The following is a 20,417-nucleotide window of genomic DNA, read 5'->3' on the forward strand; positions in this document are numbered from 1 at the left end:
CCATGTGGTCACCTCCGGGGCAGACGGGAATCGAACTCATGCAGAAGTTGCTTTAGATTCTCAGTGCAGTTCTTTAACCCGCTGCGCCACCAGGGAGGGCCCTGTTTTTGTTTTTAAAGATTTATTTATATATACAGAACTTGGGTACAGACCAAAGGTGCAGAGGCATGAGAAGATTCACCAGAGACAGAGTGGGGAGCAGAACAGGCTGACTGAGACCAAAGTACACTGCTGAGGGGAGCAGCAAGCTGGGCGGGTCAGGAGAGGTCTGCCGCGCCATGTGGTCACCTCCGGGGCAGGTGGGGATCAGATTCACATTGAAGTGGCTTTAGCTGCTCAGTGCTGTGCTTTAACCTGCTATGCCACCAGGGAGGGCACTGCTTTTGGTTTTAAGTTTCCTTTTATTTGAAATTGTCAAATCTTAACATGCTTATAAAAATAAAAGTACATAAGATAGATTCTAAATGGTAAGCACTCTTTTCTATCCCTTCCACTCTATTCTTACATTCCCTCATAAGTAACAAATTTCCTTATTATTTTGTTTTTATTTCATGCAAATAATTTTAATGTGTATGAAAATTAAGCAGATTAAATGGATTTTCTTCTTTCCCCTTCATTTATATACCAAAGGTAACATAGTTCTGTATATGAAACCACAAGTTCATGCTGATGTCCCTATTGCAAACCATAACTAAGGTTCTTCATTGTCTTAGTTCATTCCTTACAAGTAACCTCCCTTATCCACAGTGAGAACTGTGGATCTCAAAAATGTCAATATATTTACTTACGTTCAATGTTGCAATACACATAAAACTCCCAGGGGTTTTATGAAGTGCATTCTCAGCTTCACTATTTCCTCAGCATGTGGTTTGCTCTTTGGGACTCACTGTCAGTTTTAAGAATCTATTTCCAAGTATCTTTGTACTGAAGAGTTCATGTGAATTAGGCATTCTGTGTACTTGCATTTCTGAAAGAATCTTAGTTCAACCACTCACTATTTTTTTTGTTTGTTTTATGATTAATGTAGCATTCCATTATACCATTATACAAGTTTCAGGTATGCATCATGAGATAGTCCTTCAGTGTTACACTCTGAAACAAAGCCTGTATGTACTCATTTAGCTCACCACTGAAAGTTGAGTACCATCTTTCCATTCAATTGACCTGTTTTACCCAATCTAACAACCCATAAATTAGAGATTGAGGATATTGTAACAAGTCTGTCTGATATCAGCATGTCCCAGAAAAAATATTACCTAATATAATTAGAGATATGGGTGGGAGTGGTGTTCAGGGAAAGATTGACCAAGGAACTGACAAGTAAACTGAATCTGAAAATTAGCTAGAAAGACTATGGAGATAGGGTCAGGAAGAAGTTTCTGCTGATAATTTTAGACAGCTGGGCAGAGAGAGTGAGGTCTAGAACACTGGGATCAATTGTTTTCGTTCTCACGCAGGGAAACCTCAATAACATGCAAAAAATCACCTCAACATTTTGGGGAAAAAAAAAAAGATGGATTTTTCCCATTAGATGCCCTTGCACCATCTGTCAACACACAGTATATTCATAGATTCCATTCCCTTAGTTGTCTTCCCCTGTTGCTATGGCCCAAGATACCTCCTGAACTTTGTTTTGTTGGAGTTATAGACCTTGATGCCCCATTGTCTCTCTTTACATTCACTTTTACCCTTTGTGGTAGCAGAAACTGAAGAGGTTAAAGAAGGATCTTGAGCAACAGATGGTTGTGGATTCTAAAAAAGGAGAATTTAACAGTTCAAACTGAAGAATGACAAAGATTAAAATAGACATAATCTGGAGGGGGGTATTCCTTCCAGAAAGGTTAAACTGTAAAGGGTGAATATGCCAAGTGTTAGAGAGGATGCCAACTTAAACTCCAGTACAATTTTATAGGGATAAATTTGTTTTAATATCTTTGGAAACAGTCACTGTCACTAATTTGACACATAGAGATATCTATAACCTGGCTACCTATCCCACTGTTGGGTATATCCTTTGTAAATATGTATATAAATTCCCTGAAAATGTGCTCATCTATGAAAACCAAATATGATTACCAAGATGTTTGTAGTTTTTGCTATATATAATGATCACAAACTGGAAATTATCCCAATGTTATTTTAACTACAGAATAGAGAAATCATTTCTTTACACTTTACAAAGCCATACGATACACTTTACAAAGCCATACGATAAGTAATGATGATCAGTAATCTAAATCTACATGCAACAGTATGGGACAAATTACCTATATTTGAATGAAACTTCAAATGAAACTTAATATCAAAGGGTCTATAACATATGTTTTCATTTACGTAAACCAAAACGGGCAAAACTAATCTATTCCCTTAGAACTTTCTAGTCAAATAATGTTGTAGTTATTTACAATGAAACAAATCACTCTAAAGTGTAGCCATTTAAAACAGCAAGAATTCATTACACTTCACATTTTCTGAGGGTGGAGTCCAGTGGTGGCTTAGCTGAGTAGTTATGTCTCAGGGTTGTTCATAACGTTGCAGTCAAGGTGTCCTCTGAAGCTGCAATTATCTGCAGGCTGGAGCATCCACTTCTAATCTCACCCAGATGGCTTCTGGCCCAAGGCCTGATCGCCCTGCCAGCTATTGGCTAGCAGCCTCAGTCCTTTGCCATGTGGACCTCTCTACCAGTCAATTATGACAACAGCTGAACTTTCCAGAAAAGAAGCAATATGCAGAAGAGAAACAATGTAGAAACTGTGATTATTTTTTTCAAAGTAAGCTAGTTCTCTTGGACACACAGATCTGGTAAAATGTGGGAAGTGAATGAGTTCATAAAGATATGAATACCAGGAATCTGGGGTGTATGGATGCATGTTGAGTGCTGGCTGTCATAGCTGATGAAATTTAAATTGGTGGATTTTGAGAAGTTTAATAAGGTAGGACAGTATATTTATGATTTCAATGTTTAAATGTTTGAGCATTTGTACTAAAACAAAGAAAGCCAGAGCCATTTTTAAACAGGCAATTTTTAAGCCCATTAAAATGAAGTGTAATATTAGGTAGTCAAATTATTCATTTAACCAATTATGATGTTAAGAAATGTGTGAAAGAGCTATATTTTTATATTAAGTAGTCATAGATCAGTTTATAAACACTTAGGTCAAGAAATATTAATTTTAGCATGTGATCTAGAACATCAAAACTTTTAAAATTTAAGCTGTAAGGAAAGAAAGTATCCCAGTCGCTAGAGTGGCTTAGGCAGGGTTTTATTACATTGGCCAGTGTTTCATATGTAGTAAAATAACTTTGCCAAGGGGGGCAGGAGGACATGAAGACTTTAGTCTTTTCTCACTTTTTTTTTCCACTTTATTTTGAGACATTCCAGATGTTTCAAAGATAGGTATGTAACAGAATAGTGAAGGCAATAGTCCTGCACCTGTTACCTGAGTGACAGGTCATCAAACTGTCATTCACTCTGATCCTTGATTCTATTTTTTAAAAAATGAAATTCTCACCAGTTTTTGAGTTATATAATGTGTAATCTGTTAAGGATCAAGTGTTTACTTTTTTTCATATACAATATGGACTTCCTAAATACTTTTAAAATATCAATCCCAATAATCAATGTTTGTTCAATCAATGCAAAAATGCCAGGTATGAGGCCTTTCAAAAAGTTATACATATGCTCAATTGCGCTTTCTGTTACAACTATGTTATTACTTAGCATGACATAGAAATGATGACTGTTTTACTAATTCTCAAAGCCAAACTCCTCTACCATTAGTAATATTTGAAGATAATAGTATAATTAGAAATATTTAATCTGAGTTTTATTATGATAGAAAACCTAATTCAGTGACATCATTTCCGATCATTAAGTGCAGTGAGTCTGAATTCTTTTCTGACCTATTTAATCCAATAATTATATGCCCTTACCTATTTTTAAGTGCATATAATAAATATATCAAGGGTTTAGAAGGGATTAGATATTCTTGGATTAGTACCAGAGAATGGCTCAAAATGTGGGAGAAGCTGGTTCTATAGATTCGGTAACCTCACTGCCAGAAAATTAACATTAAATTCTCCCAGGAACACTGAAATTCAAAACGTCAAGACTTTTATTTATTAAAAGGAAGCAGTGTATCTTTGGGGTTCAGAGAGAAAACTCTGGAATCTTAATTAGCAGATTGCCCTTTATTTTTGTGTAACCTCCGTTTCCTCATCAGTAAAATCAGGGTATACATAGTTCCTGTCTCTGAGGGGCTGCTTATGAGGTTTGAAATGCAGTGTATATAAAATGCATGATATGCTTAGTAGAGTGCCAAGGTAAGTAAGCATGCAGTGAATATTAACTATTTATTGTATATTCTGAATGAAATTGAAAGTCAAAATACAGAACTTAAGAGTTCAATCCTAGTTTAGGATTTGGCAGTATAAAACAGACAAGATACTCCAAGTTTCAAGATAACAATGATTGACACAAAGGCTATTTTTCATTAATAAATTCTACATTTCAATGTTCAGGATAGTTTATCCTACCTAATGTTTCTGTTATATTGGATTTGTTTTAGGTAACCTCTGTTTTCATCAATTATTATACAATATGAGTTATGTATAGTTTTCATTTTATGAAAACTGAGGTAGGTTATGGGTTTAAGATAGGTTTGTCACCATATTATTCTTTCAGTCTTGTCAGTTTATTCATAACTATCATTAACTACTTTATCATGCTCATTTTGTATTTTCTTGAAAATATTACAAAAGAACTTCCACTCTGCTTCTAAGCCAAGCATCCATATGTCCATCGTATGGGTAAAACACGTGCACAACTAATGCTTAAGCTAATGAAATGAGAAATGTATTATATAATGTTGAATAGTTTGTTTATGCTGTTAAAGTCAAAAAATAAAGTAGTTTCCATCTGTACTTCAGAAATGAAGCATTTGTTTTTAAATGATTTTATATTAATTGAAGATAATACTAGTTAATTAAAAGACCCCTAGAGACATTAATATGAAATCATGTTACAATAATGAAAAAAAGTCTTTTCCTTATAATACCCTACTCTCTTTGTCTTCCTCATATCACATGACTTTCATGATGTTCTGTGTGTGTGTGTGTTGTTTTTTTTTTTTGGCAAGATGTACACAGGAAGATGACAGAAATGCTAGTATTTCAGCCAGACTGAAATGCTAGTAACAGATTGAAGGTGTTGATAGAATTAAACTATTGTAGCATTCACACTTGTGTAGTAGAAGAGGAAAAACTTACATTAATGTGGAAGATTATGAAAAATGTTTTGTCAATAACAAAGTGCCATTGTTTGAGCCATATCTCTTTCTATTTATGTTTTTAAAGTTAGTAGAGAATCTCAATGTCTGGAAACCACTTTTCCTTGTTCTGTGGAGTAGCATTATTGATGGAAGGATTTGCTATTCACTATTAGAAACTAAAGGGAATATAAAATGAGTGGACACCTTTCTAAAGTTCTTTTCAAAACTATAAAAATAAAGACTACCTCATTATACATATTCAGTGCTCTTATAAATCCACATAAACATGGTTTTTGGAACTTTCTGTTGAGTGAACAAAACCTAAGTCACGCTGAAATGCATGCGGAGTTTGTTGTATTGTACCTATTTTTTAGTCTGCCATTTACATGATACATTCATTCATTCATTTATCCCTTAGTTCATTCAATTGTATAGTTTCTGTATGCCAGAAAAGGCACTTGAGATAAAACAAGGAAAACTTCATGTTAAAACTGGAAAATTGCAAATAATGTAGTGACATATTTCATTAAAAAAAATGACTTACTGAACAACTGTATTGTGGTAGATGGTGCTGTGCTTAATGCTAAGAAATTCCATTGCTACGATTAACATACAAAAGGTTCTAATAATGAAAAGAAATTGGGCAAGAGAAGACCCATGATGAACACTCAAGCAGTAGAAAATGACATAGAGGCAATGAGAGTAGAATTTGCAATGGATTTAAAACTGGGTGGGAATGTAGTCTGGTCCAGCACCTATCGAAAGAATATATAGGTTTCTCAAAATATTACAAATATTATAAATAAATCTAACCTATAATCCAGCAATTCTACTCCTAAATATCTACCCAAAGAATGTAAAAGCATGAATTTGAAGGAAGATATGTTCATTGCAACATTAATGTTCATTGCAACATTATTTACAATAGCAAAGTCAAGGGAACAATTTGTGTCCAATGATAGATGAGTGGATTGAGAAATGTGCATACAAAATAGGGTGTTAGGTGTCATTTGTGACAACATGGTTGGTACTAGAGGGGATTATGTTAAGCAGAATATGTCAGAAAGAGAACAAATAACAATGATTTCACTCATGTGAAATATGCAGAAACAAGAATAAAATTACCGGCAAATTAAACTAAAATAAACACTAAATTTAGTTAAAAATATAGATTTTTTTTTCTGACTAGAAAAGGATATATTTAGGTTGTTTAGGTTTAGATAGCATAAATTTGAGGTTATATAAAGGTTTATTTTCTTAAAGACCACAAATTATACTTAACTTTAATAGAACATTCTTTTTTAAAAACCTATATTTTATACATATTTTAATATTATTATTCATTTTTATACAATGTATGCTTTTTTATCTTGGGTGTAATCCTGTTGAAATTTCCACCACCCCATGCACCATCACCATCGTTCCTTCCAATCTTCTCACTCCTATGACAGATTCCAAAATAATTTTTCAGTGGGCTGTTAGACAGTTCTACAATTAAAAACAAAGAGATCTAGATTAGAGATATACTCTGGGAGTCACATGTATGTAGACTGGAACTGTGGTTTTTAGACTATTTTCCTAGACAAGAGTGAGTGTTACTCCATTCACTGAAAGGGAGGCAGTGATCTGATAAATTTCACTGTAGAGTAGAAATGTTCCACATCCCCACTCTTTGAAAGAGTAATTAATTGAACTCTTGAAATATGGTGTGAATGAGAAACTGAATTTTCAATTTAATTTTTCAATTTAATTTCAAATAACTGCATCCCAATGACACTTTCCATTGTACAATATAGCTAGAGAATGATAGAGGGCTAAGAAATAGGGTATAAATAAACTTATTTAGTAAGTAAAGAGAGAATTAGATAAAATATAAGAGCCCACTTATATTACTAACAGTTCTCCCTAACAAGAATATGGCAGATAAAATTGATATTTATGGCAGAAGAGGTTGCATTTAGTGGACATTTTGATACATATATAGTGAGGGAGGAAAAAAGGATAGGGCATGGTACAAAAACTGGATGCCATGTAAGCAGATGGAGATTTAGCTATGGAATAAAAGGTACTTACCTATATTTGTACCAGATAAAATACTTCTGGTTCTCAGGTTTGCAGCCAAACACCAAATTACACTAAAAATTAATTTGTTTTTATAATTTGTCTTTACATGGGTTTAAGTGTCTTCAGTATCATATATTATTATGTACATTATTAATTATACTATACATTAACTATATTATAATATTAATTATGTATATTATACATAATAGTATATGTAATGTTAATTATGTACATTATTAATGAAGAGTATAGACTGCATTCTAGATTAGGTTGAAAATCAGTTCTGTTATATGTTAGAAGAATGACTCTGGGTAAGAGTGTTGATTTCTCTTTGTCTTCATTATTCAACTAAATATTAACCTCTGGTTCAACTAAGTATTAACCTTGGGTTTATACTGGGATTATTTTAAGATTTAAATCACATTGAATGCTTAATAGTGCCTTCAATCTAGTGAAAAGTTAATGAATGTTACTGTCATTAGCATTGAAAGTAAACTTGGGGATATATTTTAATTGAGACCATTTGGAAATCTTAGTTTTAAAAAAATCTATGAAATGGCTTTATTGATATATCTATCCTTACACTCATTCAGTGCTATGTCAATTTTAGAAGCATTTTACTGTGATTTATTTTCATTAATCCCATTGATGGTAGGAAAAATATCTTGCCACCTAGTATTTTTTTTTGAATTGTGATGAGAAAGAATTAGTACCTTTAATTAAGTTGTCTCCTATTTAACAAATCAAATACTTTGTATTCTCTGAAGATCTTTATGTTTAACATTTCAGTTCTTATTCATACCACTTTTAAAAGTTTCTTGGAGCATTTAATCAATAGGATGAAAAATGCTGGTATAGTCCCAGTCTTGCTATTAGTAAAGATATTATAAAAATAGATACTACTTTCAAACATTTCTATAAAAATATCTTTCACTATTTTTACCTTTCAGAGATCCGAGATTATCCTTCCAAATGTTTTGTGTCTTTGTTAGTGTGCAGACTGAGGAGTACTCGGGATCCCCAACTTTGCATGCTCCACATGGGTTCTGCCATCCACTATATAAAGACAAAGAAACTTTTAGTGTGAAAAAACTTTAACAAAATTGTGTGCACAGAGAGAGAAGAAAGGATAGTATTTCCCAATAAAGCATCTAAAGTTACCCACATGGGTAAATACCCCAACCAAATTGGGCTGGCCCAAAACAGGATAGTTAAAGCCCAAAAGCTTGGCACAGCCTAAGACTCCTCCTGGCAGGGACAACAGAAAAGGGCAGAAGGATTGGGCAAGTCTGAGTCTAAAGGAGCAAGACAAAGTACAAATCAAGTTAAAGGCTGCCATTTTCAACCTTTCTATGAGTCTCTCATCCAAGTCTGTTCCAAATGTCTTTACATGTCTCCACTACACATTTCCTTCATGTTTCCAAGTCCTTGGTGCAAGTCCAAAGCTGAGAAAGAAGACTTCTTCCTCACATCTCTCTGTTGCCTGTGTCTCCATCAAGTCTGCCTTTCAAGCTTTCTTCTAAGTCCTCTCTACCTTCCCTTCCCCTCATTGCTCAGCTCTAGCCTTCATTAGTTAGGGCAGGTCACAAGGAACCGCCCTTTTTTTATGGAAATCCCTCTCTATTACATCTCTCTACATTTAAAGAAAATTAACCAGAAGTCTGTTAAGCAAATAATTTGTTTATAGATAGGATTGTTCGATGCCTGGAAATTCCAGAAATCCAAAAAGACAGTGATGACAATATTTTCTTTGTTATTTATTTTAACAGCAATTCCTGAATTTGTAACACAAGTGAATGTTGCATTGGAAGCTTTAAGTAAAAACTCCTTAAGTGTGTTTGATGACAATCAATTTGTGGACATCTCAAAGAAGATCTATGATACAATTCATGATATCAGATGTTCAGTCATGATGATTCGGGTAAGTTTTCTTTACCTTCCATTAAATTATTACAATCCTCCTTACCATCTGGAATGTCCGGAATGATTGCAAGAAGTGTTTTATTTTTATGCTGTAATGTCAATGCTGAAACCCACTAGAAATTTAGAAAATCATATGCACTCCCAAAGTCAGACTGCTGTCACAAACCACACGTTTACTTCTGTATTCGGGTATAACTTATGCAAATAAACACAACTAACCAGTGTGTGTACAGAAATGATAGAATTCATGTGTGTGTGACTCATAGAAGTGTCACATAGCATGATTAAGAGTCAAAGAAAAATATGGAGTCATTTGATTTCTTTTCATGAACAGAAAGGAAGTGATGCTTTTATACCAGTGTGCTGGTCAGAAAACAAGTTTAAAACAGTATTTCTATCGCCAGATCCTCTCACACTAGATCATAGTATTACAGTGCTCTCCTAAGAAAACTAACGTGGAGCTGTCAGGAACAAACTGTCCTAGTCTGGGTGTGGCCTGCTTGGGGGGTACCCTGGGCGGGGGGGGGCATCACATTCTCCCGAGGATGTGAGCATTCCATCTGCTGTGTTCACTCTGCACAGTGACAAGAATTATTTGCTTGTTATGAAATGTTAATGTGGAGTATTTTATATATGTTATTTAAAAGATAGTGGAAGTTGTTTAGAAAATATATGTTTAAAGTTATGGGATAGCTTATATTGGAATGGGTTCATCTGGAGGGATACTAAGAAATAAAGACGTATGTTGTTAGTCTAGTAGGAAAACTTAGGGCTGAGGCATGGAGAAGGACACTGACAAGGTATAATTAATGAGCTACTGGGCAACTGGGGCTTGATCCTGTGGAAGATCTGGGATATATTTAGAATTATCTTACCCAGAATAAACAAAAATGCCTATTTTTCCCTGATGAAAGGACACCCCATTTCTGAAGTCTTTTAAGAGCCTCATACTTATGGTCAAAAATAGTAGATATATGGAATGTGGCAGATGCTTATACTTATAAGATTTACTAGGACTTTTTAAGCATGAGTGGAGTTAACTTTGACACACTCTGGATTTAATTGTTAACAAACTGTCACACATAAATGTTATAGTGAAGAAGTGAAGAGTGCAATTAAAAAAAAGAATCATTTGGGTGTCTTGAAAAAAGCTCAGGTATATATTTGTTAGCAACCTGGTGAGTCTGGGAAATGTGAATAGGATATGTGATAGTGTTGTGGAACTTAGTCTAAATTGCAGAGTAACTTTAACAATTATTTTCTTCTTGTTCAGAGGCTTTTATATCTGTATAGACTAGTGAACAATGGATTAGTAGCAACCTAAAGCTAGCAGGATAGGTGGATCAGGAGAGACATCCTGAAGGTGTGAAGAAGAAATCCCTCTATTTCTAGTATCCTTAAGTGAATATTTGAGAAAATAAACCCATGAAATAGGATAAGGGAACCAGAATAGGGAATGCATTTTTTTTCTTTGCTAAAAGGCATGGAAGGATAATAAAAGTCTTATAATCTCTCCCAATTGGATGCTCCAGTACTTTAAAACCGTCCTTATTCTCAGAATGGCTTACTTATAGCAGGTCAAATTATCTTGTCATTATTTCTACATATCCTTCATATCTAGCAGTCCTCTGTAGGACAGAATTACAATTTAATATAATTATTAATAGCCTTAGAGGGAAGTAGTATTCTCTGTGATCATCTTTTTTCCAAGATAAATACTTCATTTTCTTTGTCTTGTGCTCATAGGAATAATTTAGTATATTTTTTGTTCTTAGTTCTTCTATAACTTTTAAACAAAATTCTCAAGTGAGACTATTAAAAAGCACACTCTAATTAGTCAGTTCAATGTCAAATAAAATGGAAGCCTTGTTCTTATTTCATTGCTACTAATGCAGTCAACTGCTGTTAGCTTATTTGTTCCCTTCATAGACATCATGGTTGTTGACTAACAAGTAACGTTTTTCATTTTTATTTTTTACTCTATGGTTACCTGTGTGTTCCTTCTACACTTTGATATATGTTTGCTCTTAGTCCTGAATCCAAATGCTGTTACACATCATTGTATTTCTAGGTGATTTTTCATATGATTTAACAGGTTGCTTATAATTTGCTCACCATATCAAAATTAGCATCAATTAGAAACATGAGATACATAATCTTAACTCTTCTGTTTTGACTACTAATAAAAATATTAAATTGGCCCTTTGACTATAATCCTTATTAGATAACTCTAACCAAGGGCATTGTGTTAAAAGTTCTTAGAATCTGATTTGCTATCCAGCTGAGGATATAATTGTAAGTGTATTATATGAAAGATGAATTTGAATTTGAGATAGATACATTGTCTTCAAAATGAAGATACTTAATGTATCTACCCTAAGCCTCTGTTAAAACACACACACACACATGCACACACACACAAATAAAAAATAATCTAATGCAATTGCAAACATTAAGGGCAGTCAAATGCCCTTTATCTCTGTCTCTACACCCTATCACCCCTAGGCAGCCTCTAGGGAAAGCGCTAGTGAACTTCTATAAGGGTTTTTTGAAGAAGATGATCTGTAAAATTCTGTACTTAACTGCTATTTGAATTATACCATGGAAAAAGAAATGTAGCTCAACACAACTGAATAAAAATTATTTTATCTTTCTTTGAAAAAGGCCCCTATATCATGAAAGATAATAAAATTCATCTGGCATAATCTCTTTCAAAGGCCAAATTTAAAGCTGTCCAATATCATAACTTTGGAACCAAAAAGTGTTTGATTTCTTCAAGGTATTGAAAGGTTCTCAGCATTATCAAGTTATTATGCAATCAGTTCATTAAGTATTCAAGATCAGGGAAGACAAGCTTATGCTCTTAGAATGTTTACATGTGTTATAATATCCTATCCCGTGTCTCAATTTTCATGAGTACTCTTCAGTTTTCATTGTGCCCTTGAGAGTACAGAACTTGATATTTACCAACATAATTTTGCTGTTTTTTTAGCTTTATTATTATTCAGATTGTTTTTAAATTTCTAAAATTATGTCTTTTATTACAATTATCTCTACTGGATTCACTGTATAGACAAAGGTTGTAGAAGCTCATTTTTAAAAACCTTGGAATATTAAATAATAAGTGTTAAATATTAAATATTTTTACCTTTTAGTTTAATATCTATATATAAATTTTCAATTATGATTCAATTTAATATAATGATTAAAACTAAGGCAAGTAACAAGTTTGTTTCTTCCTTTATAAAATATCAAAAGATAAAGAAAGGATCATTATTAAGCCCACTCAAAAGATTATCATGCTGATCAAATGAACTAATAGAAATGAAGTGCTTAGTAAATAGTAGCCTCATAAGAAAAGAGCTACTACAATTATGTGCTCTGAGTAGTAGTATTACCACTGAAGCTGTCTATTATTTTTTCATAATATTGACAAATATTAGCATAGAAGTAATAGAAATATACTTGTGGAGCAACTTGAAACAAAAATTCAAAGACTAATTTGAAGGATGAAGTTCTAAGTAACATTTTTTCCCCCTCAAATTGTTTATAAAAGAAAAGCTAAATTTATTACTAATGGATCTTGTGCTTTTGAACCCATGTTACTTTTTAGCTTTATAATTTCGTATGTTCTTTCTAGTAACATTGTAAATATTCCACAAGAATTCTCAGTGTTCATCTTTTTGGTAAAAGGTTTTTAACCAGAGAAGCAAAAGGACAAGGTAATTGAGTTGTGAGAGAGTAAGATGAGTAGTTAACACTGATATACTCTGAAAAGAAGGAACTAATTTAAGCACACATTCATTGTGTACAGGTTTTTAGAGTAAAGGCTTCATATATTTTAGTAATAAATTCTCATAATGTGCTTTATTAAAAACACATAGAAAATATACTTTCCAAAGACAAATGTGAGGATTTTACAGATTAGCACATATTTAATATTTTTGTGTTAGTTTTCTAAGTGTGTATTTCAGGCCACAGGAATGTAGTTTGAATATCTCACTTGATAGGAGTTACTGTCTAAAGAAGTAAAGGAAAATAACTGTTGACATGGTCTAATACAGACACACAGTTCAATATGTCCTTCAGTTTATATAGCCAGAAAGTATTTGTCTGATTCTAAAATATCATATCATAGTAATGGATAGATTTATGCTTTTACTTGTATTGTGTATAATTTTCTTAATTTATGCGATTTGGACTGTCTGGATGTCACTGTTTCTTCCATTGTCATCAGTTTCTTTTCTTATCAATTAAAAAAAAATCCTTTTAGTACTTCATCAGTCAGTGTCTTCTGCTCCCCACCCTTTCTCTAGTGAATCCTCTCACTCACCCTCTTCTCATACCTCTGGCTTCTACTCCATCTCTGTATGCATAAATAAATAAATCTTAAAAAAAAAAAAACTTTTATTTAATATGTTTTTTGAGCCAAATGTTGTTTGTCTCTTTGTTGATCAAACTTTTTTTTCCCCTAAATTTTGTATTCATGCCTTACTACTTTGCAAAGAATCCTTTAGTTGCTATCAATAGAATTCACCCTTTTCCAAAGAAGATAAGGATTGTCTTTTGTCATTCCTCTTGGTATTTTAAATCTTTCTTCAGCAGGTAAAATGAAAGTTGAGCCTACCTTTGGGTTACTTTACATTTTGAAATTGCATTTTTGAGGTTTACATTATGTTGACATTCATAAACTTTATTATCCTATTTATCTTGTAGTGGTAATCATTTTTGCAAAAGAATATTAGGATTACAAATGACTTCATTGAATCATTATCATGTTATGCATTTGCATGAGTATATACTTCATTTGTGTTGGACAATATTGGATCGGTATATTCTTTCAAACTCAAAAGTATCCAGTAATAATGATATAATATGATATTCACTGTAATTTTGGGGCAATATTGTAAAGTCTGAGATCCCAGGGTACATAATGTTCACCATTGTGCATGTCACACAGTGCTTCTGTGCCACTGGGCCCTAATAATCACAATTCCTTATCAACAGTGCTCACCCTCAGAACAGTTTTTGTCCTTAGGACTAACATTCTGTCTTTATGTTTAGTAGACCCTTTGTTGACTGTGGAGGATCTATTCAGGAATTTCAAATTTATTCAACATACAAACACTTCGTACCTCTTCAACTTTCAGTTGAAGACATCCTGAATTCATCTTAGTTATTCTATTCTTGAAACTCACAGTCGTCTTGCGGGAGAAGCCCACTTAGAACTCTATGTCCTTTTTGGAAATAATATGACTTTTGTATAGTGTTAGCACCAATTAGTAAAATAAAGCCAGCCAACAGAGGCTTTCTAAGGACACTTAGCAATAGACCTATAGCAAAGTAACCATAACTCTATGTGAAAAATTAAATCAAACATATTCTGTAGCCAGGTTTTCCCTTTTTTTTTTTTTTTTTGTTGTTGTTGTTATTGTTGTTGTTGTTGTTGCTGTTGAAAACAGTTTATGGTAAGGGAAAGGAGACCTGCCTATTATCACCGGTCAGCAAGAACTGCCATTGTATGTTGTCTGCAAACCCCCTCATGTGTACACCATTTGAAGAGATTTTTGACTAAGGGAGCAGAAGTAACTAGAACAAGAAAGAATGTCCATTGAGAAAAATGTTGCTTAAGCTACAAAGCAGCCCTAATCAGTGATCTTTGTTGCTCACGCTGGAAAAAAGATGTTCAGCTGAAATCATTTTGGAAAGTACTCTTTCAGCACAGGGTCAGCATAACTGGGCTGGCAGGAGACTTCATGGCCCAAACAGACTTTGATGCCTACTAGTCCTCACTCAGAGAGTTTGGCACAAGAGTTGTTCAGAGCCTTTGACTTAAAGTAACTAAGTACAAGGAACCATTTTTCTCTCTTTGAAAGCACCCTCCGGGGAAATGGCTAACATTATGAATAGGAGAATAATAAGGAAGATGCTTAGTGTTGGTATATTAAGGAATTGTATTTGTTTCTGACAAGCTGATTATTAAATGCTTTATATCACTTTTATAAGTAAACCTGCATTACTAAATTTACTAAATATTACATTTACTAAATATTTAAATTACTAAATATTAAATCTAATAATGTCTATTGAAATTTATATTTTTTTGTTCTTGTTCTAATGGATCTTGAGTATCTTGATCACTTATTTTAAGGAAGATGTCATCTGCTTGCTTGTAATTCAAAGTAAACTCGAACAATTGAATTTGCCCTCTAAAGAAAAAAAATCTGAAAAAATACAATGTTTGGAGTAGTGGAATATAGAAAATGGGCTTTGCCATATCTAATATAGAGGGCATACTTAGAATATTCTATTTCTAGCAGCTGTAAAGTAAAGGGTGACTTTTCAAAGGGAGACATAGTTTGGAATCTGATTGCAACAGGGTCATAAGTGAAGTGAGGCACTTAACTTCACACACTGATAAGGGGTAGGATGAGATTCTGGTGTTCAGACATCTGGTTCAAAACATTTTTCTTTGACTCGAGAAAAGAAAACAACCCAATAATTTCACAAAATGGGAGCCAGCCTTTTGGCCTCACTTACTCCCTTTTTATGGACCAGTTACAGCCACATTCATCCCAAGAAACATTTTTAGGGCAATTTGTTGAAAAACACTTACCCACAACTCTGTTCCCTGCTCCTTCAGATGCTGACACATACTCTGCTGACTGTGCCTTCATTTCACCAAATGTAACTAACTACATTTCTGGGATCTTTCTACTTGCTGTCCTCTGTAACATGATTCTTTAAGAATTTGCAGAGCAGACATCAGTTATAATTGTCCTACCTTATATAGACCTGCACAGATCCTGTAGAGATTCTAGAAATAAAAAGAGCATCATCTACTTCAGCTACCTTTTGTCTTCATGCTCAGTTGATGGTAAGAAGCCAAGTAAACAAAGGTTTATATTACATCTTATCGGTTTATTTACCTATTGTTTGTCTCTCCACACAAGAATGTAAGCTCTATGAAAGAAGGAATTTTAAAATGAAAGCAGATGTTAGGCTTTTTTCCCAATTAAAAAAGTGATTGATTTGGTTGCCAAATTTGACATTTGTTTAAAATAGAGGACCTCCAGAAACTAAGGATGAGGAAAAAAATGTTATTTTGTTATATTTTACATTACAGAAAGTGACATACAATAGAAAACTATCCTGATAAATATTCTCACAAAGAATTAAAATTCATTTGATCTTTGGCTTAAGAAGTGTTGAAAGTACTAAGGATTTCTTCTGAGTTTAATTCTTTGTACAACTATGTTGTGTGTATGTATGTGTGTACTTTTATGTGTATATGTGGAACTCTGTCATAAAAGTGCATATACAAAATGCATATAGTTATTTTTGAAAGTCCTTTATTTTATCATGTGCAGTAGACAAGAGTTCTCTTTAAGGATGATAACAATTGTAAAACAGCTCTGATGAGATTTTTTTAATTGTATGCTTTAGATGTTAAGGTTTATGGAAGAAAGAAGGATCATTGAGGATGGCGTTTGTGGAATTCACTAAAGTGTATTTTACAGATATTACTATGCATTATCAGTCCCTTGTTGTTACAGGCTCTGAAAAAATCACAAAAATAGTCACAAATTTAATGTAAAATGTGTTTTATACTGTCTTATATTGCAGTGTTGGAACAGAAATCAGAAATTTAATTAAAGTCATAAAATGTGGAAAGATATCATAACAAAAATATTTCTGGCCCTTATAAATGGCTGTAAAACATATTTTAAGCAGTCTGTAGTGGTCTGTTTACTAAAAAATAGAAAAATAAAGGCAGGAATTTGTTCATATTTCCTACTATCCCTACCAGTGGTATTTTGAGAATAAATTTAGAGCACCCATTTAACAAAAAATATATATCAGCAGTACATTTACAACTTCTTACAATGGGTTTTGTTAATTTAACTCTTGGGAGAAAATCATATTTTAGTTTCGCCTCTGAATTCCCCATCTTCAAGAAAATTCTCCTCCTTTGAATCTTGGTGATACAGAGTAATAAGATACTGTCTCAGCTTTGGATTTGCATTGTAAAATAATGAAATTTAAAGTACCTGCATAGTAGTATGATTGATCTGAGTTTCAATGGGATAGCACATACAAAGTATTAAGCATAGATTTTACTACATTATGTTTAGTGAATTTCTGTTAGCACTATAATGTAACGATACAAATAAATGTATTTGAATTAGTCAAACTTTCAAAGGCCAGCTGCTCTAACATAATGCCCCAGATCCTTGTAGCTTATCTCAATGATTATATATATAATATTCATACTTTTGTCTGATGCTAGTCAATTTTCCTGGATAAAGGCCTATGAGGTAATGATAGTGATTTGGAATCCTCCAATATTTTGATACTGCCATCTTTATAATATAATCTTTACTGTCTCCATAGAAGGTAAATGGACAAGTTTGATAATCAGATCACAGTGTGGCATACTTCCTTTTATAGCCCATTGGCATTGGTACAATGGTGCCTAAGTGAACTACAAAGAAGCTGGTAAATGTCTTCTTTTATGTCCAAGAAGACAGATTAATGAGCACCTAATTAATTGTGATGAATGTCACTACCATACAACTATTATCTTAAACGTAGTGACATAAAAATAACCAATTTATTAGGCTAATATATGCTACTGTTCAGGAATTTAGAAAGAGCAAAGGTTTGCTTGTTTTTGATGCCTTGGCTGAAACTAGAAGACTAAGGAGACATTTAACCTCTTATATTTCTGGAATCCAAAACAAGTGTTACACTTAACAGAGCACATAAAAGTGCATCTGATGTTCCCTACACTAATCTCATAAACATACTGTCACTTATGCTAAGTCCATTGCTTACAACCCAGTCAAAATGAAGGGAGGGTACATTAGAGGGTACATTAATCCCACCTTTCAAGGAAAGGGGGAGAAAAGGTCAAAAAGAGCATATAGACTGGGATAAAATACGCTTATCTTTGATAACATACAATATCCTCCACTTTTATTATCATACTCTTATTATTATCATTATTAAATGATTTTACTGATTCATTTTCTGATCAGAAGTCCATTTAAACACTTCTCTGCTTATTAAGTAGCAAAATAAACCAATGGAGATATTTGTAAACCATTGCAGATAATCATTTGTTTAATATCAAGTAAGGCTTGTTTCTAATTAATCAAACATTCAAGTTAATAGATTTTAAATCACCACATGCTAATGTTTTCTATATATTAACCTATTGCCTATTTAGAATAAAAAGCTAGACACAGTCGAGCTATACCTTTGAAATAACATCTGTAAATTTTAAAAATAGTAAAATATTTGAGAAGTGTATGTAGAATGTGAACTAGTCATGCATAATGTGATAACATGGAATGAAGGAGCTATCTTTCAAGCACTGTGCTAAAAACTAAGCTTCAAGAGCACAACCATGAGTAAGGTAAGACCCTTGTCAAGTACGTGGCAGTCTCACGGATTAAAGAACTACATTTGCAAATGTCAAAAACTTAATGTGATAAGTGTCATAATGGAAACCTATAGAATCATCATTGGAAGTAGTTTTTAATTATGCCATGGAGAAAACTGTGCAAAGATCTGTAGACATTTGATGGCATTTGAATCAGGTTTTGATGGGTAAGGAGGGATTCAGTAGTTGGAATTGTGGTTTAGGACATTTGCCAGTATATAAAGTCATGTTTGAATACTGCCATTAGAGTTCCTGGACACCAGCATAGAAGAGGAGAAAGAGTGAAAAATAAAAACATCCAGATTCATAAGATATTTTATGGAATATCCAAAGAGATTCTTCTTCTTTTTTTTAAAAAAAAGATTTATTTATTCATATAGAAATGGGGAGTACAGGCCAGAGATGCGGAGGGTGAGAGGATTCACCAGGGACAGAGTGGGGAGCAGAACAGGTAGATCGATGAAGTACACTGCTGAGGGGAGCAGCGGTGGGTCAAGAGAGGTCTGCTGTGCCATGTGGATCTCCTCCGGGGCAGGCGGGGATCTAACTCATGCAGAAGTAACTTAAGCTTCTTAGTGCAGTGCTTTAAGTCACTGCGCCACCAGGGAGGGCCAAGATTATTCTTTTGGTAAATGTAATAGGGTCAGGATTCCTACGTGTGTATGGAATGTTCAAGATTCATTCCATGGTGTTGGAATGAGCAATGCTTCACTTTACCTACCCACTGTGCTCACCTACCTACAGCTGCTTGATTCATGAAAATTGAGTTTCTTTTAGCAAGCAGGAATGGAGAAATTAGAGAGTGAGTAAACAACAAACAATCCCTACAATATATTTCCTGTTAAAAGAGGTAGGTGTTTTAAACAAATACATTACTGTTTATGCCTCACTAAGTAGTGTAATTTTTTCAGAGATCATTCTTCCTTAGGGTATGAAACATCTCAAAAAGGGACTCTGAAGGAGTAATGAAGATAATATGAATAGTAATAATTATAGAAAAGAGGTGAGGCTTATGTTTGGAGCAAGCATTTTTGTATTTGCAATGAGCTGAAACCAAGCATATGCCAATGGTATTTCTAACTGCCGAATGGTCTCCGAGGAGATTTAGGAAATCAGACTGACAGTTCAGGCATGTTCACTACTAGAGCAGCCAAGGTGATGAGATTGAAGTGCTGTCTCGCCAGCTTCAGGGACTCATTGAGTCTGTTCCAGAGTGTAGCATGCTACTGATTACAGAGAATTTTAGTGTTAAATTGACGGAAGAAATTGCTAATCAAAATGCAAGTGGGAGATGTAAATGCAAAAAGATATGAACTCACCAATTAATGCACAGAGAATCATTTTCTCCTTCAGATGCCTTTTTTCATTATTAAATCTGAAACTTTACATGTTAGTTTCAAAAGAGCCACATCAATCAGAGAAAGTTGAAAGACAGCGTGTTATTCTGTGATGAACACTGGATTAAAAATCAGAAGACCTTGATCCTGATCTTAGCTATATTCTATGGTAGCTGTGCAATACTGTTCCCCTCTTTTTAACACACTGTTTTACAGTGTTCTTTTATATATAAAGGGAGATAATCACATCTCTCTTGTTTATATAACATTTTATTTTATTACAAAGTTTATTTTTACATCATTTTGCATATTTTTTTTTCCATCTCGATTGTAATCCCCACAAGACAGATTAATGAGCACCTAATTAATTGTGAT

The 20,417-nt window shown here is 33.6% G+C and overlaps 1 protein-coding gene across 1 annotated transcript in view; it reads left to right on the forward strand.

The window, feature by feature from the left end:
* The window catches only part of CTNNA3 (catenin (cadherin-associated protein), alpha 3), a 1,271,003-nt gene that overhangs the window by 1,014,941 nt on the left and 235,645 nt on the right, over positions 1–20,417 (forward strand). Inside the window, exon 13 of the mRNA XM_004680853.2 lies at positions 9,104–9,255. Within this exon, the coding sequence (XP_004680910.1) occupies positions 9,104–9,255 (152 nt within the window). The remainder of the gene's footprint in view (positions 1–9,103; positions 9,256–20,417) is intronic.

The sequence above is a fragment of the Condylura cristata genome, unplaced genomic scaffold (assembly GCF_000260355.1).
Source record: "Condylura cristata isolate star-nosed mole 26May11 unplaced genomic scaffold, ConCri1.0 scaffold00011, whole genome shotgun sequence".
Lineage (NCBI taxonomy): Eukaryota > Metazoa > Chordata > Mammalia > Eulipotyphla > Talpidae > Condylura > Condylura cristata.